The 25,722-nt window shown below is 40.8% G+C and overlaps 1 protein-coding gene and 1 long non-coding RNA gene across 12 annotated transcripts in view; one reads left to right on the forward strand and one right to left on the reverse strand.

The window, feature by feature from the left end:
- The window catches only part of SPATS2L (spermatogenesis associated serine rich 2 like), a 161,225-nt gene that overhangs the window by 78,091 nt on the left and 57,412 nt on the right, over positions 1–25,722 (reverse strand). For 9 of the 11 annotated variants that reach the window (XR_012024801.1, XM_072812748.1, XM_072812752.1 and 6 more), the window contains one exon: positions 1,574–1,634. Coding sequence is in view for 10 of the 11 variants with exons in the window: in XM_072812748.1 (XP_072668849.1) it covers positions 1,574–1,612 (39 nt within the window). In the remaining variant the exon portion in view is untranslated. Of the gene's footprint in view, positions 1–1,573; positions 1,635–11,889; positions 12,027–12,142; positions 12,389–25,722 lie in introns of those variants that run through there. The other 2 variants (XM_072812746.1, XM_072812745.1) reach the window with 2 other exon arrangements.
- On the forward strand, positions 11,757–16,885 carry LOC140625471 (uncharacterized). The gene is made up of 3 exons (XR_012024805.1): positions 11,757–12,322; positions 14,454–14,532; positions 16,017–16,885. It is a non-coding gene; the product is annotated as an uncharacterized lncRNA (long non-coding RNA).

The following is a 25,722-nucleotide window of genomic DNA, read 5'->3' on the forward strand; positions in this document are numbered from 1 at the left end:
CGCAGAGACTCCTGCTGCAACCGTGGGTTTCTTCCTTTGCCTGCATTCATGATTGCAGGAGATGCTATATTTCATTTAGATGTGAGTGAAGTCGAAAATGTGTTTTCTCTCATGCAAGTCTGTGGAACCCTGGACTCCACCCACGGATCCTGTGGAGGTCCAGCAACACAGGAGAAGAGCCAACACTACCAACACTGGATCCTGCCGTGCTCACTGATCTCATCCCCCCTCGCCATCCCTCTGTCGGACACTCTGGCAACACTAACCATTTGGCCTCCAAACACATTCAAATTATCCCACCTCCAGGCTCTTGCTTTTCTATCTGCTCTGTCTCTGGATCTTTGCATGGTGTTTCTTTCCTGTTGTCTTCATCTCAGCTCAAGTGTCCCCTCCTCTGCGAGGGCTGCCTTGACCAACCCCATCTTAAAGACCCTCTCCTCAGGCCAGCCTCATCATACCACTGTCTGAAATGACTATATGCATTTATACGTTCTCAGTACGGACTCTGTTTCTCTGCCCTAAAAAGCAAGCTCCATGGTAGCAGGAACCTCACCTACATGTTCAGTGCCATAATCCCAGCATCTAGAACAGTGTCTGGCACAAAGGAGGAGTTCAACACTTCTTTGTCAAATGAAAGGGAAAAAGTCAGGACTCCACAAATGTTACTTCTCTAACCCTTCACTCTGTGTTTTAGGTACTGTGAGGATACAAACACATGAAAGACAAACTCCTGCCCTCAAGTAGTTCACAATCTAGCGGAGGATGGGAGTTGGCCCTGTGGAAGGTGGAGAGACCTTCCCACTCTGTCATACAACCACAGACAAATCTCTTGTAGTGCCTCAGTCTCCACAGTGCCAGATAAATGGCTTGGACAAATTTGTCTCCATGGTCTCATACGGTCTACGGTTTATGATCATTAAGTGCTAATAGTGCACGGTAGCATATATAAGTGAGGGGTTTTGACCCTAACAGTGAGGAACCTTCACAGAGAAGGACAAGACATGGGAGGGCTTTGAAGTATAATCAGCCCCAACAAATAATGAGAAGGGGGAGATTTTCAGAGTCATGAACTCCCTGCATTGAAAGAAACATTATAGGTTATCCAGCATAACCACTAGGTAATGCTGTGGACATCTCTATATGAGGCTATTCTGGAGATGTAACATAATACCCTAGCCTTCAGATGTAACCCAGCATGGTGGTTAAGAGTATGAGCTGTAGGATGGCACTGCCTGGATTCAAATCCCAGCTCTGTAGCTTACTAGCTATGTGAACTTAGGCTAATTACTTAACTTTTTGATATCTCAGTTCTTCTCTCTATAAAATGAGAATAACAACACTATTAACTTCATGGAGTTATGGTCAAGATTAAGTGAGAAAATGAAAGTAATATGCTTAACACACAATGAGTAAATACTTCTTATGATTCTTTCTGTTGGGTGGTTTTCTAGTTGTCAAACGTACTGTATATCCCCTAAAACCATTTTTCCCTTCTTCCATTGTAACTGAGTTTTTACCAGCTAAAGACTACACAGTTTGGAGTTTCTATAACCAATTTATAACTGTATCCTACCTTTTCCTTGACATTCACATGTGTATTGAGTTCAGCCATCTTGCTTCTAGTGGAATAAGCCCTATAAAAAAGGAAAAAAGGATTAAAGTTTTAAAATTGATTTCTCAATGTGATATTTTCATGCTCTCTCCCAACACAGTAAACAATTTCATTCAGTCATAATCATAAATACCATTTTAGAATATAAAAATATTTTAAAGCTAAGCATTTGTCTTAGATATGTTCTAAAAACATGTTATGATAACTCTAGAAGGCAATGTAAAATCTTTTATTCATACTGTATTGACATGAAAAATGACAAGGATAGATGGGTGTGCACCCAAACCGTGTTTATTAAGTAAAAGAAAGGTGGTCAAGAACAGTGAGAGGAGGAAAAGCATATCTATTTTAACAGAGCATTGTCATCCCAATCCTTGCTGTCCCAAAGTTTTTATTAGCCTCTAGTTAATAAAATAAACATTTACTGAGTCTTTCCTGCATATACATAACTATACGAAAGCACTCAAGGAAGAAAACAGGAGAAATGATTCCAAATTTAAACATAAGAAACACTGTACATAACAGTTTTAAAAGATTTTACTTATTTGAGGGAGAGAGAGAGAGCACACGCAGCAGAGAGACGCAGAGGGAGAAGCAGGGCCCTGGATGCAGGCCTCCATCCCAGAACCCTGGGATCATGACCTGAGCAGAATGGAAGATGCTTAACTGACAGAGCCACTCAGGTGCCCCACCCCATGTACTAAGTTTTTAAACTGGCTTTTTCACTTATCAACATATGAACATCCTTCCAGATAAATGTATATATATATATATATATATATATATATATATATATATATATATGACTTCACCATAATTTTAATGACCATAAATTCATGATCTCTATCAAATGGAGTCTTAAAATTGCCCACAGTCTTTCTGTTTCCTTAAATTCTTTAGGATTTCCACCTCTGGAGCCCAAACTTCTTTGTGAAATGACCCACTCAGGAAAGATCTGTACTCTTAATAAGAATCGGTGGTGTTTTCTTTCTTTTCATCTGGTCTAAATCTTTCACCATTACTATGGAAGACAGGACTTAAGCCTTTAATAGTCTCAATCTCTTTTTGAAATAGAGCATAAATGAGTTCAGTGGGCAAACAGATTGGTTCAAATTAGCAGTAGGATAGGCCAAGATATCGTTATACTCCCTATTTGCATGATTAATGCTTTTTGTCAATCAAGAACCACTGAAACTATCTTACATTCTTTTTTGACTCAGGTTACAATGAGTGTATCTAGAGTTGATACATTTCGGGGACAACTTGCAATAAGTCTCTGATTTCTCCTCACCATTTCCTTTTAAACCTAGGTCTTAAATAAGTTAAATAAAACATAAATTCAGATCCATTATCTTTTGTTCATTTAGGATGAAAGCTTGGCAATATGTATTCTTTACTCTATTACCACTCAAATAGGAATCCACATAGATCTATTACTACATATTATCAGATATTATAAACAGTAAGATTTCATGTTAATAAGTTTCCAAATGATAATGCCACTAACACATGCATTTGGGCACACTAGCAGGAGAGACTCTGTGAACTCAATCCCCAGTAAGACAGCTCCTTCTCATATTGGGCTGCAATGAGTGTCCATCCCATTGAATACAGTTCCCATTTACATAACTGACTGCAAATTCTATATCCTCTGATTTGGCATATGGAAGAAAGCAAATCATACTAGCTGGGGGGTTCCTGAGGGGCAAAGTTCAGTTAAACGACCCACTCTTGGGCTTCAGCTCAGATCGTGATCTTAGAATCCTGAGATCAAGTCCTGTGTCTGGATCTGTGCTCAGTGGGGAGTCTGCTTGAGATTCTCTTTCTCTCCCTCTGCCCCTCCCACCATTCTCTCTCTCTCTCTGAAATAAATAATCTTAAAAAAAATACTAGCCAGCAAATAATACCTGAATTGAATTTCATTCTCATTTATTGCTACTCCTGACAGTTACTAGTAACAGAGAATGGGATTATTTTCTGATTATCTGGAACAGTGAAGAGACATGGTCTGTGAAGTGCAAGGATAAATAAGCAAGCATTTTTGTTGATAAGCCATAGATGAAAAGTGGAACCTTTGATCAGTCATCACAATACCTTCAAAATGGTCTACAATCATATTTGAAAACATTTGGATGTTTGATTTTCTTATTCAAATGGAAGTTTTGGCATGTAAACACACACTGTGCACATATGTGGATTTTTCTGCATGTTACTCTGTGTGTGTGTGTGTGTGTGTGTGTGGCAACAAGGATGTGAGGGAGGCGGAGATACGGGTTATACCTATGGAACTATGAGGGTCAAAGGTGACAGATGGATTTAGTGCTATTTGTTAGGATAGATCTGGGAGCCACAGTTCCTTTCATTAGACTAGATTAGCTGAATCTTCTGGATACATCTCCTCTTGCCGTTATAGATGTGTGAAATCGGATAGAAAAAGCAAGCGTCTTGTTTTTGTTGTGCTTTGATGTCTAGGATTTGGGTGTGAAGAGTTTCCTAAGGCTGGAGTGAATCCACGGAGGAATCAGGGAAGAATTCCATTGAGGACAGAACATTTCTGAGATCTGAGGAGGTAGCAGCACTGAAAGGTGAGCTGTATTTGGAGATGAACAATACACACACATATACTTTTCTTTTACTTAATATACATATTTACATACATTTCCTCGGCAATTCCCTTTCTCTCTGACCTCAACGTCTAACTCAAGAAGACTCTTCTGTGGTAGTGGTGCCAGTGGATTAATTACATGAGTTTGTGTGTGAGGAAAAGCCAGCTCTGAGGGTAGAAAGGGGCTATTATAGGTTTCTCAGATGGAAAAGATTAAGATAAAGATAATTGTAGGGGCTGCTCTTGGCCCATTTTATTCTCTTAATTTTTTCCCCCTGTGTGGAGCACAGCGTCTACAGGCTCTACCTTCCAGGAGGATTCCAATGCTCTCTCTATGTCAAGGCTTTCGGCTGGCTGGTGCCTAACAGGGAGATTGGGGAATCAGCTGTAGTTCCAGTTATGGAAATTAGATGAAGGATTTTAATATAAATAGAACTTAAATTTGGTTTGCCTTAAAGAATTAAGAATTTAAATGGCTAGACAGTCAAACTGAGTTCTCGGTCAGGACAAGGTTTGGGCAGGGGTGATCACCAGCTGAGGACCCGTGTTAAATGTCCACACCCTCAGTCCGGCACCAGTCCCACTGGGTTACTGCGAAGCGCACCCCAAGTGGCCTGGTATCAGAGGCTCGTTACCCTTCCTGAGCTCACTTCCTCCTCTATGACAATGAAACTATGCTGTGCTCCTATTCTTTGGGGATTCTGTTTTCTCCTATGGACTCCATCTGGACAGTCGGATCAGTTTGATCTAATCTTGATTGTTTAACTTAGGTAAAGAACACACCAAAATAATAAACCCAGAGAGTTTGGCAACTTAGAGTTGCAGACCCCTGAGCTAACCTAAGAGGCCTCTAATGCTGTGAGTGACAGGTGTTTGGGACCAAGAGACCTCCTTATTTCTCTCATGTCACACTTGGTCACCACACGTACTTGTTTATCACTATCAGACAGGATGGATGCCCATATCCTAACATACCTTGATCAAAAGAGCTTTAAATCCACAAGAAATGTACAGGGATCTCTGACTTCCTGGCAAAGCCTCTGTTTCTAATTCCTACTATCACTTAAGAGTGTTCTCAGAACCTACCAGTTACTGAAGCCCAATTATTCAGATCCATAAATACATACTCTGTACCTATCAATCAATCAATATAAAATTAAAATAACCAGAAATTCCTGATATCGATGTAACGTTTCAATAGCTTAGGTATTGCTTGAAATTCCTTTCCTTAAAGTTGTACTTCGCTTTCATTAATAATATTACAAACATACAGAGATATCATCTAAGTTTTATATATATCCTAGAGAAAATAAAGATCAAGAAAGTTGTTGACTGAAATTTTATTTATGAAATAACAGATTAATCTCTCACTTCATTCTAGATATATATATTCCATAGTCAAAAATTTATTAGGAAAAGATATCAATCCAAAGAAAAGAATTTCACAATTTATCACCAATATATCATCTATACACTTCTCTGGTGTAAAATTAATAATCCACAAATAGGGTTACCACTAGTCACTTCATGTACAAAGTTATATCAAACTGAACTACTCATTATGCAGAGATCTTACTTAATATACATTAATGCCAGTCAGAAAATCTATTAGTTTATAACAAAAATAAATATTCTTTATGAAAAACCTGAACAGAACAAATTCTGGAAAATATGCTTCAGCATTTCTAATTAATACAATTCAGTGAGACTCAGCATATGACAATCTGTCCAACTACCAAACTCTGAGTTTAAGAAATATACGTATTTCTAATTCTCAGGCAATCATATACAACACAAAAAGTGAAAACAAGACATTGAAATGTCAAATTGCTTTCTGACCCTGTTTCCCTTGTGTTTTACTGTGTAGACAGTAATGAAGTTTCACTTTTGTTTCTCTGAAACCTATTACTGCTTTTAGATTCACTTTCCTGTTCTCAGGTACTACATCACTTTTCTTGAAATGGATTCAGGGAACCAGAGGTAATACATAAGAAAAATGTTAAAATAATGATTTTAGCAAATTTTTTCAAGGTCATTTATGCAAAGTTCTCCCATGATTTATAAAGGCATAAAGATCATAACGCATAATTGGAGCTGTTAATAGAGTATTTCATAAATTATCATAATGTAGCTGAAGGAGATAGGTAAGTGGCGGACATCCCGACAATAAGGCAGAGAGGGAAATGAGCAGGTTGGGAGAAGACGGGATCAATTTGACTTTCTGGCTAATCATCAGGATCAACTGGGGAGCTTTCAGAAATAGGGTTTTCTGGAACCCAATGCCAACTGGGATGAGGGGGCTGAGGCCTGAGAAAAGCAACTCCCCAGGTCATTTTCATGCAAAGCCAGATTTGAATGTGGCTGGCTGAACCAGAATGTGCAGGGACTGTAAAACATACCCTCGATTCCAAAGACTTACTACAAAAAGGAATGTAAACTGTCTCAATATTTTTCCTATCTATTATGTGTTGAGATGATAATAGTTGACATACTGGGTTACATAAACAACATTAAAATGAATTTCGCTCATTTCTTTTTACTCTTTTAAAGGTGGCTACTAGAAAATATTAAATGACCACCATGGCTTACATTGTATTTCTATTGGGAAGCACTGTCCTGGAGTAGCTGCTCTCAGTTTGATTCCTAGAGGAGATCAGCGTCACCTAGGAACTTGTTAGAAACGCCAGTTGTCCACCTCTCGCTAGCCGACCGAAGCCAAAGCTCTGGTGGGGAGCTCAGCAGTCAGTGTTTAGGCGGCCCCCCCAGGGCATTCAGAGGCACGTGGCCTAGGCTTTGAGAACCACTACTCTCAAGTCTCCATCCTGGGAATGTTAAGAAAGGGCCTCTTTCTTGATCTCAACCACCACACACAACACACAGACTCTCACAGAAGCCTAGACACGTAAATGGGGGCCCAGTTTCCCACGGATTACATTAAAGATGGATCTGGCCACCAACATATTATTAATAATAATTAACACACTTATGGAGCACTTAACACACTTATGGAGCCAGGCACTATGTTAAGTGCTCAACAAGCATTGTTTTTTTCAGTTAACCCTCCCCCTATAAAGTAGAAATGATGATTATCCCCCATTTTGCACGTGTGAAAGCCAAGACGCAGGAATTCAATAATTGAGCCTGGGTCTCAAGGTAAGTGGCAGGCCCAGGACTCAAACCCGGGCCATGTGACTTTGGAGCCACGGCCATTGTGCGTACAGCCCCTCAAAACCATCACGAACAAGTCATGGGCTGTTGCTGAAGTGCTGCAAGAATTCTGCGGGAGAGTGGAGGCCGTCCGAGCACTGGCTCCCCAAGCAGGGCAGGCATGGGACACGTGCCTTGGGCCTGTCTACGCAGGGCACACAAACTGCAGAGCAAAACCACTCAACTCACACAGGAATGGACAGGAATGGACTTGTTATAAAGAGATGGCTGCTTTCCTGTGGCTTCCTACCTCGCAGGAGCGTGTAGAAGGCTGCATTTAGCTGGCCCTGAGCCAACAAAGTGTTTCCTAGGCTCCTCCATGCTGCCCAGGGGCTGCAGGACATTCCAGGGTCTAAGGCTTAACTGCTTCTTCTTTCTACATTAAAGTAATTAAAGTGTCCACGTATCTGACTCTGGTGCAGCCCAGACAGCGTGTGATCACGAAGGTGGCCCTGGAGACGTTTTCATGGGTGCCTCAGAGAGGAAGACTCAGGACTGAGCTTGTGGGTGGGGAGTCAATTACTCAACATGATCGACGCAAGCAGCAAAAAACCCCAGTCAAAGCAGAGTATCCAACAGTCGCCCAGAGTGCCAGCTCCTAACCTGTCCAAACTTAAAGAGCCATCTGCTTTCTTACTCGGTGTACAGCATGCTGGTACCTCTGGAAGAAGGTGTAACACAACCGATTAATTTATTTCCTTCTCTTCTGCCGTTGATTGGCTCTTAGCAGAGAGCAGTGTTCTGAGGGAATGAGAAACAGGTCAGGCGAGTTTCGACTAGATCTGTCTACATGGGGTGCCTCGTCCTGATGGACATCTGAAGAAAGGTTCTAGATCCGTACCATACAGCATGAGGGCCTCAGGTCTCCAGCTACAGAACAAGAGGCTGGAGTTACAGGGGAAGAAAAATAATTTTACCTGAGTTCCTACCTGACACGCTCTCTTGTTAATCTGTAATAGAAGACAGATGAACAAGAGAAAAACAAACAGAAATTTATTGACATGTGTACCTTGTGTAGTCACGGGAGATACCGAAGGAAAAGTGGGGAAGCACCCGAGGTGGCTTAGGATTCAGAATTAAATACCATCTTACCAGGGAAGGGGAGGGGTGTGTGTGTGCAGGCCTCTCAGGGAAGAGCAAATGATTTTTAGGAAAGACGAGAGGTATGATAGTTTGTGATAAAGTGTGTCTGAATGTGCTGTCAACTTCTAGGCTCCTCTCTCTCCTGTGACAGGACACAACAGTCTTACCTGGTTGACAAAACTGCCCAAGGGGAATTCGGACACAGCCTCTCCCTGAATTTGCTGTTTTCCAAGGGCCTACAGCTCATAGAAATCAATAGGTCAAAGGAGCAGATTCTGGAAGCAAGTCCTGAATTCCTACAGTCATACTCGGGGCCACACATTCTCTACCCTTCAGAGCATGACCGCTGTGGTCCTTCCCAGCTCTCAGTACTACAAGGGGGTACGGGCCCTGGGATGGATGCATTCAACAGCTAAGGCAGCAGAAAGTTAAAAATTTGCCTTAAAAAAAAAAAAAAAAAAAAAGGCATGGTGTCATCTCCAAAGTACTAGGCTGTCTCCCTGTAAAGATCACCTTTAAACTGGTCAGGGACTAACCGTCCAGTCCGCCAAGCACAACCAGGGGTACCTTCATGCCAGCAGAAGGCTTCATCTACATTTATACAATTCAGAATAAATTTAAAAATTTATAAGACCGGGACTTCGTCTAAATTTAACACTATGTGGGGTTTCTGGTGCTTGACCTTCCTGTTGCTTAATCCCCCTCTTCTGTTTTGTGCTCTGGTCCCTTCCCCTCCGTCCTTTGCTGCTCCTTATCTGGTGTCGTAATTACTGAGGTCTCTTATGCTCCGAGTGCTTTAGCTCTTTCTTCTGTGGTTTAATTCCCGCAGTTTAATAAAAATTCTTGTGTAGTGCCTTGTTCCTTGGAGGAAAGCTCCTTTAATTATTAGGAATGAGGACACATAAACAATGAAACAGAGAATGGTGACTGAAATATGAATTTCATATAAGGATACTTTACCTGGACTTTTTTGTTTAATTTGGAGGGGGAATAAAACCTCTCAAGGTTGCATTTCCATTCAAAGAGACTTCAATGTACTAAACTCACCGTTAGAACAACTTCGCTGAGAAGCATTTTAAGGGCAAATGTCAGGAAAAAATTTCACATTTAAGAGCCCAGGCTCTGCCTCTTTTGAAAGGCCGGGTTAGCCTCTGGTTTAGAAATGTCGCTGCCTACAAAGTTCTTTGTGGGGAGAAGAAAGAAAATTGAATGTTTTATTTAAACAGGTCATTAACAGTCAATACTTATTTGAAAAGGCCTGCTTCCAGAGGCAGATAAAAGCTCCCAATCACTTAGAATATCACTCGAGCACATCTAGGGCAAGATGTGCTGATGCAAGTTTCAGGCCTCCACGGGAGAACATCTCCACTCAACAGCCCAGCACTGGCGTGGGAGGCAGAGTCATCCGAATTGGACGCCCTTGTATGTGCTGCACACACAGACACAGAGAGCAAGAGCACAAAGCACACTCTATAGCAGGCCCCGCTTTGCATTTTTCCACTCTGGTACTGGCAAATGCGTGTGAATGAAGATGAACCATTTTTGCATCAAGAGCCAAACCACCTCCCCACGGGCGGCAGCAGAATGCAAATGGAGGCAAAAGAGCAGAGGGCAACTAAAATAAATGCAGCAGATCCCAGGCACTGCGAGCACACGGGGTGGGCGTGTGGCAGGCTTTATTAGCATTCAGCTGTGGCATGGTTTTTCTATTTAATTTGAAATTATTTCATTTCATAGGTCTCTGACGGCTTGCGAATATAAATAAATGCCTTTTTCTAAAAGTGACCTGGTGCTGGGCTCCTGGAAGGCTCTGCTTCTGATCGCGGGCTTTCAAGCATACATGTGTTTCCATAGCGATGTGGGTGACCCTGGGCCTGGCACAAGTACCCACTTGTACCAGCAGTTCAATTATGTTTCAAGATGCAATGATGTCAGCTCAAGTCTTTAAAACATGCCCATCCTCAGAGAGGCCTTGGGAAAGGTGAAGTGACTGGTTCAGAAGGAGAAATTTCACTCTGTCCAAGCATGCCATCAAAGGCTCTCTTCCCACAGATTACACTGGCTTCCCCTCATCCCTCTGCTGCCCCTCGAGCAAATCTCTGATCCCGGAGGGGTGTGGACAAAAATACCAAGCACAGTTCTCCTTCACACAGCTGAGCACCAAATGCACAGATGACTCCCAGCCTCAATGCTGAGAAAACACACGCTTTCCCTTTACTTCCTTGTGCCCAGCTCTTCAACTAGCTATGGGCGGTTCCTACAGAGAGGGCAATGCTTGTTCTTACTACGTGACAGACATTCACTAAACACCTACGACGTGCCAGGCTCTACTGGGAATGCTGGCAGCGGTTACAAATAGCACTTACTGAACTCTTACTGTATATCAGGCGCTGCATAAGCACTCTGCATGTATTAACTCATTTAATTCTCATCATAACTCCATATGGAGTGTGCTATCCTCAATTCATAGAAAAAGGAATGGAAGCGTAGAGAACAAGCTACTTATTCAAGTCCCACTGCTAATGAGTGCCTGAGTTGAGCACTCGACTTGGACCTCCCGACTCCTTCCATCACTGGATAGAGACAGACATGTACACAAAAACATAGACAAGAGCCAGACGAGGAGGTGGAGAAGGAAATCAGAGTGTGGACTCAGGAAATCAGAGTTGGCAGTGAGCTGGCTCAAGGTTCTGGGCAGAGCAGCACTAAGGGCTGCTTGCAAGTCTCGTCGCAGAGACCAGGCATAGCAGAGGGCTGGAGGCAGGCTTGCCGTCAGTGGGGGCTGTAGGCTTTTTAAAAATTTTTATAGCAACTTTATAAAGAAAACACTGATATGCATCTCCAAAGAAAACATGCACTGCAGTTCTGCAACATAACTCTGGACTGGCAAAGAGAAATCCTAACTAAACTTGGCAAAGAGGAGCCACACGTTCAAAGCCAGCTCTGGGGAAGCTGGCTCATTTGTCCTGGAATACACCTGGCAAAGGAACCATCATCTTTTCAGAGCATAGTCTGGTTTCAAAAACTTCTGTTCCAAGAAGCGCGCAATATTCCTAATCCATTAAGTCAGAAGTCTTTGAGTAAACACGTAATGATTTTCTCAAAGTAGCAGAGGAAGGTTTTTCCCACTTCCTTGAAATGGCACTGGCCCTGACTGGGTAAAGACGGTCTAGGATGACTGTCTCACATGCCCTGGCTTTGGGTTGGGAGGGAATATGAGGAAGCTGAGGCGGCACCTCAACATCCAGCAGGAGAGAACCAGCCAGCAGCCTAGCCACTCCAACGCACCGACACCTGCCCACCCGCCTCACTCCACTCCAGCCCCCGCGGCCCCAGTGACTGCTCCTCCTGAGGCTTTCCAACAAAGTCAACCTCAACTCACTTTTTCAGGCCTCCCGGTGTGTTCCAAATCAGGGATCCCAGGCCAAGGCCCGAGCTTCTGGCTTTCTCAACAGGCAGATCAACCCTGTTCCCCAACTGGCCACCTTTATCAACAAGCTGTTACTGTGACCAGTCATCTCAATCATGATGCAGGTGGAGTCAGCAACCAGGGTAGGTGGCAGGATCCTGGGTGTGGCCCGGAGTAGGTTCAGGCCCGGAGTGGCCTCAGCCGGCTGCGGCTCAGAGGGACTCACCTTCCGAGGACCGACCGGCTGTTAACTGGCCTGAGCTTCCGCCGTCAGGCCTGTCAGTGAACGCCGAGTTCTCCGTTCTTCTCTCAGAGAAGGCCGAGCCAGAAGACGGGCCCTGCGAACCCTCCGCTGCCTCGGAGGCCGAGAGACAGTACGGCTGGGACTCTAGCGATCGCTCCAAAGGTCAGGTCTGGGTCTGGTCATCGGCTAAAGGCTTCTAATCTTCCTGCACCACTAGTGCAGGCGCATCAATCAATTAGCAAACATTCCTGGCTCTGCACCCTGAGGCTTGCTGTCTCCCCTCCCCCTTCTAAAACCTGTCCCCAGGTTCTAGGCCTAACTGGAAGCATCTGTTGGCTAATTCTGCACTAAATGAATACTGTACTACTATATCCATGGGTATATCCATTTCATGAGGGCTCATGCTCTCAGCCAGAGGAATGAAATGCTCATGGAGAACGTTCAGTCTCTCCCAGTGAAAAGCTGATGTGAGGCGTATGGGGGTGGGGATAACCAGGGCCGGGGCCCGGCAAATGGAGAGGGCCTTCTTACCTGTGAACACCTGTTCTCCCTATAGGCAAGTTAGTCTTGTATGTGTTACCTCTGTTTGCTGGTTTGATTTTCAAAAAAAACTAGTATGTGAGTTCAACATGTCCACAGAAAGGAGCTATTTCTTTTTAGGGTCAGGCCTGTCGGGATCCCCACCACCAGAGCCCATGTTAAACCGCCCACAGGCAAAGTCCTCTGAGGAGCCCACGCAGCTGGCCCCGTACTAGACTGGTAGAGGCAGGTGCACAAGTGAAGGTGCTTCTGTCAACATCCGGAGCACCTTTGGCCCTTAAATAATTGCAGAGAGGAACCGGCCTATTTTTTTGCTATTCAGATTCTTCCTTACTTATCTTCTTATGATAGGAAATAAAAAATTACAATTTACCAAGTTGGAATCCCAATCCTGCCTCTGAGTAGTTCTGGGATTTGGGTGACTACCCCCATCTCTCTATGGCTTCGCTTCCTCATCAGTAAAATGAGGGTGATAATAATAAGGACCTCATTGGGTGGTAATGAGGATGGCATGAGTTCTGACTTGTAAAAGTGATTAAAACAGTGCCTGGCACACAGTAGGAGTTATAAAATAAATATAAATAGAGAAATCATCTCACTAGATCCCTCTATAGCCTGTGTGGTTGCTTTTCCATAATCCTCATTTTATGTGAGAAACTAAGCCTGAGAGGTCATGGCCATACATCTAGCCAGTGATGGGGCTGACCCCTGAAATGCAACCTTCTGACCACAAATTGCCCTTACAGGGCTACGCCCTCCCCTCCCCTGAATACTGCCACCCTAGGGCAACTCCAGAGAGGCGTGGGTGGCAAACGGAGGCCTGGTTGCAGCATTGCCAAGAAAGATGTAAACTCTCACTGCTCCGACTGTGCCCAAAGGGTCATTTGTTTTTCGTGTTCTTTTTCATGAATACCTCCTCCCTGCAGAACAGCTTGGAAACCCATGCCAAGTCAGTTTCTGGCCATGTGGCTAACCAGATGTGATAGGTGCTCTGGTGACCAAATTCATAGCTAAGGTACCTGTCTTCAGAGGACAATAAGCAGTAAAAATATAGAAAGAGCAAAGTTCAAATGAAGTCTTAGAGCTAATTAGAGAACAGCTTAAAAATTACTAAATCTCCTTTCATACCTTCTGATTTCAAGTAACCATATTAAGATGGATAAAAGAGAGAATTAATATGATTTTAATGCTCTTGAGTTTATTCTAATGCAATCACTGATAATAAAAAACTCATTCTGACCAGTTTATGATATGCTAAAAATTCTACAAGTCATATTTACTATTTTAGTAAATTTTCTTTCAGTTTCTAACTATAATAAAAAATAAAAACTTGCCACCTGAAATATGCTATGATGAGAAAATAAAGACCTTTAAAGCACTTCAAACATATAAGATATTAATAGATTCAATGAATTACAAAAAGAAGTCCTTCCCTTTAAAAAGCCTATCTCTGATAAATTCCACTTCTTCCTCTTTTCCAAAGTAGTAGTGTAGAAGAGTGCCTTAGACAATTAAATGTTCAGTAAAGACATGGAAATCAAGGAATGTCCTCTTATTTTATTTTTCCTTTCTTGATTGCAAGAAATTCCCCGGTTCTCAACATCGAAGACTGGGTTATCACTTTATACACCACCATGAAAACCAGCATTGTCCAATGCTCTTCTAGCCACGTCACTTTACATACCCTCCAATCTACTCCCTATCCTCCTCCCCAGCCCGTATGTCTAATCTGTAATATTATGGTCATTCTCAGGGTCAAGGTCCAACCATGAGCACTGAAGTCCTCCACATCTTCCCATATCAAACCCCAGGTGTCCCATCTCTTTAACCAGGTAACTTCCTCAATGTCTTCTACTTATTTTATTTCTTCTGCACATATAGTCTTGTAGTTGGGGTAACCAGGTCACTAGACTAGCCCTCTAGTTAGTTCCCCTCCATCAAAACCTATACTCTGCCCAAAAGAGAAAGGCTGAAGCTGTACCCTTACTATGGAATATGAGAAAACAAAAATTAATTGGTTTTCAGTCCAAAGGTAACTACATTTAACCACTAACCTTACCATTTATATATGCCTGTTAACTCTACCCACAGATACAGATTTTCATTGCTGCATACACCCATATGTATGCTGTGGGTTCTTTGTAAGCTTTTCCACGGCAAGCCTGCTTACTCCTTGAGTTTACAGCATGAAAGGCGTGGGAGCACACACCTCACCCTCTTTCCTTTGCACTGAACTCCAGCCTGCCCTGTGGCTCAACTCACACTGGGGGAAGTCCAGAAAATACCCAATGCTTACGATGGTCTGTTAGGCCTCAGCGATATGTAGTTTAATCTCTTCCAAATCATTTTTCTAAAGATTGAATCAAAACTGGTTTTTGTACAGTAGTTCAAATATTGTACAGGCCTTTCAAATAAATATAATACCATATATTATTTCCCTTTGGAAGACTTTCTGTTAGTCATCCAATCTACCTTAAAGCAATTTTCAGGTGTAAATGTATTAGGTTTTGATCACTTGTTTGATGAAAAAAGATCCATCTCTCACAGCCTCGATTCCGCTTATACCCATTCTTGGCAGACTGGCAGAAACAAGCAAGTAGGGTTGTTAATTTTTTTTTTTTTTTTTTTTTTTTACTAAGGCTAAAACTTTCATTATCCAGCCAGAGAACATGTCCTGTGAGTGTGCCCCCAATGGGCTGGACACTGCATGTGGAGGGATGTCCACACGTGTGTGTCCCCATGGGAAATGATAATCATTCTTGAGGGATGTCTATTGTGGGGCATTAGTTGGGGGTGTGTCAGAACCAAGAGAAATAAGAATGCCAGTAGCAGCATCTTAAACCATTCTGAAATGTCTATAATCATGTTTATAATGGGGCTTCCAGAGGGGCAAGGAGGCTTTAGTATAGGTGGCTTTATTAGGGCTTCTGAGGGGCGGGGCTCTTTTACACTATTTTAAGGAAGTACTGACAATGATGGGCATGGCATTTCAGGTAAGAGGAAAAGCAAAACTGAAACCTCTCTGGCAGAAACAAGTAAGTCACATGTAAGGCCAGAAGGAAAGCCTGCCTCCATAGTGCACAGAAGTCAATAAATATAAATAAATAAATATTTATTGGGGGTCCACTATGCACCTCAGATAGATGCAATGTTTTAAGATTAGCTTTGAACAGAGATAAGATTAGCAGGCAGTAAGCAATCAGATGACATCAGAAATTGGTTTGTGAAAGGTGTTATATGGTGAGGTTTCAATTACACACTTGTCTTGTTCATACTGAAGCAAAGAGATAACATCCTTGTTTTGTTTTCCTTTTAGCAAACGAGAGAGTTCCTTTCCATCTCCACTGCACGCCAATTCTCTGAGCCACTCCCCTGTCATTTTTGGTTATGACTAATGAAACTAAACTCAATTTTCTCTATTTTTTTTGATATGAATTGAAACTTGACTTTTTTTTAACCATTTCAACTTGGTGCAACTTGATTCTTTTTCCTTTATTTTTGCAAAAATATACTTTAATCTGACTAATATTAAATATGTGCTCTAAAACAAATAAAAGCTATGCAGCTGAGTTTCATTTCACTCTAGGAAAGCAACTCATAAATTAAATATTTCATTTGGTTTTATTTTTTACCTGGCTTTGCACCCCAGGAATAATCAACAGTTAATATTATGTAACTTACCAAACTCAGTCTTGAAAAAGAGATAACCAGACACTGAAAAGACACTCTTGTTTGTTTTACTAAGTGGTTCTTCTAAAAATCTGAGTAAGTATTAAAGAGGGAAAATGCCTTTGAAAATTAATCTACTTTTTAAAAAAAAGTCTATTTCTGAATGGCTGCCAGCCAGACTTCAGTTGGTTTCATTTTTCATTTCAAGCTTTCTAACAAAATATGACTGGACAGAATGAGACCACTCCAGACAACCTCATGGAAAACACAAAGGAAGGACTGAGGAAAGACTATAAAGACAACCCAATGCTCAGAGTTTTGGTTTAATTTTTTAAAGATCCTGAAGCTATGCTGTATGATGGGAAAAAATACATTTATCTGTGACAAAGCATTCTCCTTCTTCAAACCTCTGACTAATCAGAAGACTTCTCGTGTCTGATAACACTGACATGCCTTTAGCAAGAAGGGTCATATGCTGAGCTGGCTCACTGACTCATTCATTCATTCATTCATTCATTCATTCATTCACTTAACAAACATTTAGTGAGCATCTCCTTTGGCCAGGCATTACCCTAGATGCTGGGGAATGCAATAGCAAACAAAACAAAAATTCCTCAAGCACCATGTTGGGTTTTATCCCTTTATGTCTATTTCACCGAGTCCTCCCAGTGCTCCCACAGGTATTACTATCTTCATTTCATAGATGAGAGAAGTGGACATAGAGAAGTTAAGGCCGAGGTCCCAGAGCCAGTCAATAGCAAGGCAGGGACTCACATCTCTGAAACTGATTCCCAAGCTTGTCCTTATTCTACTAGACAGCTGCCATTATTTTGGTTTGATGCAAATATAGGAAATTGTTTAAAAACTACTTAATGGGTTCGATCCAGTTAGGAAATCTTAGTATTTGCAACAATTATAATCAGAACTGTAAAGCCGGATTGGCAGAAAAGCCAAATGGGATAGAAAAGTTATTAACGGGAAGAACAATGTTTTCTCAGTGTTTTAAATTTTGTTCTCCACTTCCCAGTGAGGACAAATCACGGTGGAATACACTTTGCCAAAACCATGTCTCATCTTTCTGCTCACCCTTTCTTTTACTTGCATTATCTCCCTGAGTTCCCTTTCCCTTCTTCCCATTACGTCTTATATCTTTATTATTATTTTAAAAACATTTTTAATTTTCTTTTTTTTCCTTAAGATTTTATTTATCCAGAGAGAGAGAGAGAGAGAGAGAGAGAGAGAGAGAGAGAGAAGCAGAGACACAGGCAGAGAGAGAAGCAGGCTCCATGCAGGGAGCCTGACGTGGGACTCGATCCAGGGTCTCCAGGATCACGCACTGGGCTGCAAGGCGGCACTAAACCGCTGCGCCACTGGGGCTGCCCATTTTTAATTTTCAATTGAAGTATAGTTGACACGTCATATTAACATCTGGTGTCTTTAAATGGAAGATGCTGTCATTAAGAGTAACATGTCTCCTGGCACAGGATTTGTTCAAGCATAGACTGGAAGACCACTTAGTGGGATGCTTTTTTTTTTTTTCCTAAGATTTCCTTTATTAGGAAATTGGGTAGAATTAAGATACTATGCATTCGAGAAATAAGAGTTAAGACTTTCACCTTTTTAAATGAGATATTTTTCTATCTTGCATATAAACCTCAGTTAAGAGCAAGGTGAAGCCACAGTAGTACAGAAGTCAGAGCACAGAATGGACTTTGGCCTCCTGGCCTCTAAGTGGAGTGGGAAAGTCCAAAGGAAGGATGACTTCCAGACACCATCACAAGTCATGCAGCAAAGCTGTGAACCCTAGCTGCTATGCCATTTTGAATTTTATTCACCTCTCTTGAGGAGACACCCTGTTCAAAAATGCAAACAAAAAAGAGAGAGAGAGAGAGAGAGAGAAGTTTCAGGTCTGAAATATTCAAATTTGCACCGGATACTTCCTGTTAAACAATTCACTTATAATTCAGGAAAATGGGGGACCTCAGAGTCCCTCTGAAACTTCAAAGTTCCAAAAGGGGAGACGAGGTAGTTTTATAATCTTTCTTCAGCGTCTTCCTCTAAGTTTTCCATGAAGTATCTAGACTGGTCTCATTCTGCCTTAGTCGTGTATTGTCTAAAAGCTTGACATGAATACTGAAACCAAGTTATTAGGTCTAGCTGATACTTTCGAGGCATACTCCTAGAAGTGAAATACTTCTTTGGGTTCCTTGTGCCCAGGATCTGAGATGGTCACGGAAAAAAGCCTGCTTGCAGGCAAGACTGGAAATGCTTCCAAATCTATGGCTTTGTTGGAAAATAATTGTGGCTTACTAGTGAGATAAAATCAAGAGAAAACTATCACCAGAAAGGCATGGATAACTCCTGTGTAACTTAGACTTTTTGTTTGATTTGGATCATAACTCAATCTGACTTCCCTGGAGTCTCAACTTCCCCATAGTTCTGTAAGCTGGAACAGTTTCAACACTCAACATCCATCCCTCACTCCTTATTTCATAGAGAGAGGTCGAGTAATTGTTCATTCTTCTGGAATCTGAACTTAGAAGGGACTCAGAGGTCTCCCATCTTCCTGACCTACAAGTCAATTCTTTTCCAACACCCTCATTAAGTGGCCATCCGGTGTCTGCTCAAACAAATTCCATCATGGGGACTCCATGCCTTTTAATGTAGCTGCTTCTGCATGAGACTAGTTGTGTACAAATTCTTAGGTAAAATTGAATCAACTGCCTTCCTATAATTTCCCATGCAATGCTCCTAGCTATGCTTTCAGATAGTCCGTAAATCTGACCACTTTTCTCCATGTGTCACATTTGTCCTATGTATGCTTTCTCTATTTTAGTACAGGATCATTCAGGCTAGATTTGGTAAGGACTTCATAAATCTCTAAATTATTTTATAGACAAAACATTTTGTATTGTCAGATCTTTAGAACTTTATTTTTGAGAGAGCATTCATTCCTCACATGACATAGTTTTGTGTATTCTCATTCTGGTATATATGATATCTATACCATATATTATGTTGTATCGTGTTATGTGCCAATATATATACACACACACATATATATATTCATTTAATGGTTTTATTCTTCTTTTAATGCAACCCAAGATTGCATTTCATTGACAACTACACCACACTATACTTTGGTTATAATAAGCCTCTACTAATGAAACCCAAGACTTCCTCATTTGATTCATTAGTAAGTCCCATTTCCCCAATCTTTACTTTCACAGTTGATTTTTGGGGGAACTTAAGTGCATGAGGATATATTTACTTTAAATTAATTTTGTCTTGTTAATTTAACCAATTTTTCCAGTCTATTGGAATTCTTTTGGATACCAAATCTACAGCTTTTCACTTCAGCTGTACATTTCACTTTGGTCATTCACAAGCCTGAAGGATATCATTTATGTAACTTACGCCATTAAATAAACAGTCTGGGCTTGAATCACAGCTCTGATACCTAAGAAATGTGTGACCTTGAGGAAGTTACTTAAACTCTCTGTGCTGCAGCTTACTCATTTATAAAGTGGAAATAAAAGTATTGACTACATAGGATTGTTGTAAGGATTAAATAAACTAATAATGCAGAGTAATAGAACAGTGTTTGACACATTAAGAATCCAACAGGCATCTGTCATTCCTATTATTTTCATCCAACTCATCATTGTTAAAGTCATTGCTAAAGAAAAACCTAGAATAAAACAGAAGTAAATGTCTATACATCACTTTCTGTGATCACATGGACCCATTCTTTAGCACTCTCTGGGCTTGGTTATGCAAACCTACTTGTGAATCCACTTAACTATTGTTATTCCCTTCATATTTCTCTATTAAATCGACAATAAAATCTTGAGATACTGTGAAAACTGGCTGGATGATATTCCTACACACCTTTAACTATCACATTTTCTTCATCTTGCATTCTAATTTCTCTACGGAACAGGAATATCACTTAGTCCCTCTTGATTTCTTATTGGTGCCTAATGATTATCGCTTTCTTTTCTGAGTGTTCCCAAAAATTTCAGAATAAATTATAAAATTCTGCTGAGATTCTGTGTTTGCTAACATTCCCTCAAGATGGCTGGTTGGAGCGGGGGAATCACAGGTGTGAGCATTCTCAGGCCTGTGGCTACAATCTGGGCCAGGAGACCCCAATCTACAAGGAAGGGCTAAGGATCTGGTATTATGCTGCCATCAGCCTCAATTCCCTCTTTTTTTTTTTTTTTTTTTAAGATTTTATTTATTTATTCATGAGAGACACAGAGAGAAAGAGAGGCAGAGACACAGGCAGAGGGAGAAGCAGGCTCCATGCAGGAAGCCCGATGTGGGACTCAATCCCGGATCTCCAGGGTCACACCCTGGGCTGAAGGCGGCTCTAAACCGCTGAGCCACCTGGGCTGCTCCCTCAATTCCCTCTTACCCTCATTCTATTCTAACCTTATCAGATGGGAGATCCTGATCCTTGATTAAAAGCCAAGAATAAGAAGAGCTGAACAGTCCTTTGTTTTTCTCATCAGAGGTCCTGTCCTTTTCTTGTTCTTTTTTCTACAGAAGTAAAACAAAATTCTACAGTAAGAAGTACAACTAAAAATAATACTCCACTCTTGACAGAAATTGTAACTATGTCATTATCAAAAATGGGAACAACACAGTTGACATCATAAGCATTCCAATTTTCTACATCTGGTTTATTCTGTGACCTTCATTTTCTGTAGAACGCTTCCTTGCCAGCTTTTTAAGTCCCTTTTGTTGTTTTTAGAATTTTTTTTACATACTTCAGCTCACTCTGAACTCTAGGCTTCCTGACACCATTCTATTGGGATTATCTCTCTCTTTGGTATCTGTTCTTGGTTATTTGCCTATCCTTGCATTTTTCTTTAAATGGTCTTTTATATTTTGAGTTAACCTGAGTATGCCCTTTGCAGCCATAGCCATCTTTTTTCCTCACCCTTTTAGAACTTTCAAACCTCTAGTTCTAATCATTCAAAAAAATGTGGACTCTTCAACTTAACAAATGTGTGTGTGTGTGTGTGTGTGCATTATCTTTGATAATTTGGAAAAACTTTCATGATTATATTATCAGAATTTCATTATTGTTTATTGCTTAATTCATTATATACACAATGAAGTGTGCCTGTGTGTGTGTGTGTATGAGTGTATACATGTGCTTTATTGAGTATCAGCTATGTGCCTGTCCCATTTACTAGGATACAAAGATAAACATGACAGATACAGGGCTGCCCTGTTGAAGCTTAAAGTTTCACAACAAATAGATAAGTGAGTACAAAGGCAATAGTGACCTGGTATGATACTGAATTTGAGAAGGGAGGTTTGAGAAGCTTCGAGAGCACATTCAAAGAGCCCTAATCACAGTTTTAAGAGTTGAGGTTCTCATCTCTTTAGTCTAGAGTCTCAACCTGTAGAATCATATCTATTTCTTCTCTGAAATTTGAAATTTCTCTCCCAATATCTGTGATATATATCTGGCTTTATCCATCACCTGCTCGCTGATTATCACAAAGCTAAAATGACACGGTCACCATCTTCCAAGAGTCTGGCACATAGTAGACGCTCAACTTTCATTGAATAAGTGAATAAAGTTTCCTTCTCCTTCTATTCCACCAACCAATCTCTTGGTTAAAATTAGATCCAAAATAGCAGTTCTCTTCATTTCCTTCATCTTCTTAGGGATGAAAATGAGGTAAATTGGTATCTGAAACCCTGTATTTCTTTGAACATAAATAAGACTTCTAGCAGATGCCCAAATAATTTAAGTTTCTCGTCACTCCCATTTACTATTTTTTGTGTCACTTTTGTATGCTATATCAGAAGTAAATTATACCAATGCTTGATATGGCTGGGTGGTCTCAGCTCATTTATTCGCTCAAAACTATTTACTGAGCGCTTACTGAGCACAAGAAACTCTCCTGGACACTGTATTTTTCCCTTCCTCCTTTTACAAGTGCGTGTCCTCTCTTGGGTTTACAGATACCCACACTTCTGCCTGCCCTGGAACATCTGGATTCCTGCTGCACGGGAACAACTCATTTTCCTTGTTTCTTCTCTGCCAAAAATCCTGCCATTTAACCAACCTTTTTTTAAACTGCAGATTAATTAAAGGAAGGTTTCTCAATCTTTTGATAAAGAAAACATTCTTATTTTCCTATAATGCTACTGAAATATCAAATTAAGTAATTTCTAAAAATCAGACCTATGAGACAAAGCACTACACTGTTTATGAACTGCATCATTTATCACCTGCCATTAAGAATCATTGATTTTGGGGCATGCCTGGGTGCCTCAGTTGGTTGGACGTGAGACTCTTGGGTTTGGCTCGGGTCATGATCTCGGGATTGTGAGACTGAGCCCCACATAGGGCTCCATGTTCAGCAGGGAGTCTGCTTGGGATTCTCTCTCTCCTTCTCCTTCTGCCCCTCCCCCTGCTTGTGCTCCTTCTCTCTCTCAAAATAAATAAATAAAACCTTAAAAAAATAATTGATCTTAATGATGGAAACTATTAACATGCTAAAGAATATAGCCAAATTAATAGTATTATTTAGTGGATCATCAACGTGTCCAGTAACTTTTAGGGTTTGAACTTTCATTTACACATCCATATACCCTATATGCAGCCTAAAAAACTGGAATTCACTTCAACACTCAGATGTTGCAAAGTAATTTAAGTCATCTGTAATCAAATGCAAAAACTGTCTCCCAAATAAACCACAATTTATTTTCCATATAAAATAAAGATATATTCTTATTTTCTTGAAAAGTATAGATTTTCATCAAGGTTTCTATACCAAGTATTTGAGTCATCAAATAATTTTCATTGGCTGTGATTTGAGCTCTGAGTAACTCATTGTTAAAGAAACAACAAATCCATTTGTCTTTGGTGTTTTCCCGGTGTGCTGCTAACAAACTGTTCTGTCTACAAGAGGTCATGGCCACCTGACCTGGAAGTGAGCTTTGCTGAGTCAGGAGGTCAGAGATCACCATGGATTGCTAAATAAGCAACAATGCATAAAAATAATGGAGATACAGGGAAAAGATCCTGATGCTAATTAACCTATAAGCTAGGCCAAATACAGTTTTGTCCAAAGATAAAAGGAATTCTGCATTGGGCAAGAAAAACTTTCAATTAAAAGCAGAAAATAAAAATCGCATGTAGTGGGTTTAGGTAGAGTACTGATGTTTTATCTCATTAGATGTAACATTTTAATAATATTGATCAAGACTTTGCAATAAGGTTAAGAAGTAACTTTCGAAAAATGTTAAAAATCATTTTCAAGTTTGAATTAGTCACATTTACCAGGAAATATATAGCAAATTTTAGGAAAAATTAATTATATCTATAGAAATTCTTAGTAAATTACCACTGTAGATTATTATGTAGGAAATATGAATGAAATATCTAAACATGTTTAATTTACTAGCAACAAGTATCTGAGATATACTTAGATTCTGACTCCTATGATAATTAGTGCTGGGAACATAGAAGGAAGCAACCTCCAAAGTGTATAAGCACAGATAACCCCTAGTTTGACATGGATTCCTTCACCAGGAAAGTGAAGTTACTGCATGTGAATTACTGCAATGGTTTACATTTGACATTAACACTTTTGCTGCTGGCATGTTAGTGGTTCTCTTTTTTCCTTTAATTTTCATATCAAATATTTTTAAAATTTATTTATTCATGAGAGACACATAAAGAGAGGCAGAGACACAGGCAGAGGGAGAAGCAGGCTCCCCATGGGAGCCTTATGCGGGACTCGATCCCAGGATCCTGGGATCACGACCCGAGCCAAAGGCAGACAGACGCTCAACCACTGAGCCACCCAGGCGTCTCTATTTTCATATCAAATATTTCACACAGTTATATATGGTATTAGATCTATTACCAACTCAAGTCCACGAAAATCAGCAAAAAATTGCAGATTTTGTTTCTTATTTGAGACTACAGTTTCTCATCTAACAGTTTTTAAAATTACCTTCACTTGAAATTCTTAGTACAGCAATAAGTTTCATTAACTCCCTCTGGGTAAAAACAGATGGACATAAGAACAAAAAAGTAGACATAAACAGGCTTTATTATTTTCTCGGGCTTAAGGGGCTCTTTTCAGATATGCCAGTCAGTATAAAATGAAGAGAGTATCCTGAAGAAAATAAACCCTTGGGTCAAGAACAAAAATACCAACATAAGAACAAGTATGAATCTGTTGACCATTAATGTGTATAAGTGGATGGAATGAAATAATCAATCCATGTTCAAGAAATTAAGTCCATGGCAATGCTCCCAGCTTCTCATTTGCAAGACATGATTGCTGATTTATGGTTTCTGGATGGCTAATGAGTTGCATTAGAATCCCAGTATGTTCATGCTTGAAAAGAACTTCATAACATCTCAGTAAAATTTCTCTTTTTTTAAATTTGGAAACCAAGACCCTAAGTGTATGAGGAACTTGTCCAAAGTCAACTTTCTAGTCACAACTAGAAAGCAGCAGGCCCAGGACTTGAACGTAGGTCTTCTGTTCCTTATTCATTTGAGAACATTTTACCAAGAACTTCCTAAATGCGTAGACTTGTGCCAAGTACTAGAAAAACAGTGAGTGGAATACAAACCCTGGCCTCAGGGAACTTTGATTCTGGTGAGGGTTACCAGACAGGTAAACGGGACACGAGTCAGCACACACTATTACAGAGGAAGTACAAGATTTTATTAGAGCATTTTGATGGGGCAGAGGGTTGGGGGGTAAATAAGTAACATTAAGAGGTTCAAGGAAAGCTTTGAGATGGATGTTAGATCTAAGTTGGACCCTGATTATTCAGATGAATGGGGTGCAGCGAAGAGGGAATGAAAAGGGAGAACATGATCTCAGCAGAGGGACTGGAATTCACCAAAGCCCAGGTGCAAAAGATGTTCAGGCCTGGTGCTCCGTATCCGAGAACCAGAAGAGGAGATGAATCTACATAAAGAGAAGTCTGTGAATAGGATGTAGAGCCTCAGCCTTATCCTGAGGTTAGCAAGGAGTCCCTGAGAGGCCACAAGCAAGGGAGGGGAAAGGCCAGATGCACATTTCAGAAAGAATGCTAGGGCAGTGCAGGGATCAGACTGGTGTGGGGAGCAAGAGAAGTCCATGAGCCCTTAATATTGGAAAGGGGATGTCCTGGTCCTTAGAAAGAAAGAAATGCCCTAAAAATAAAGGCCTGCTCATTATCCTTATTAAAACTTCGTTAGCCTGAGTGTATCACTGTAGAATCTGAGCATCTCTCAGCTCACAGATGAAGTCTAATACATGGATCCTAAAGACTAACAACCAGGCTTTGAAACATGGCTTCAGGAACAGGTCCTG

This window comes from Canis lupus, chromosome 36 (genome assembly GCF_048164855.1).
Source record: "Canis lupus baileyi chromosome 36, mCanLup2.hap1, whole genome shotgun sequence".
In the NCBI taxonomy this organism is placed as follows: Eukaryota; Metazoa; Chordata; class Mammalia; order Carnivora; family Canidae; genus Canis; species Canis lupus.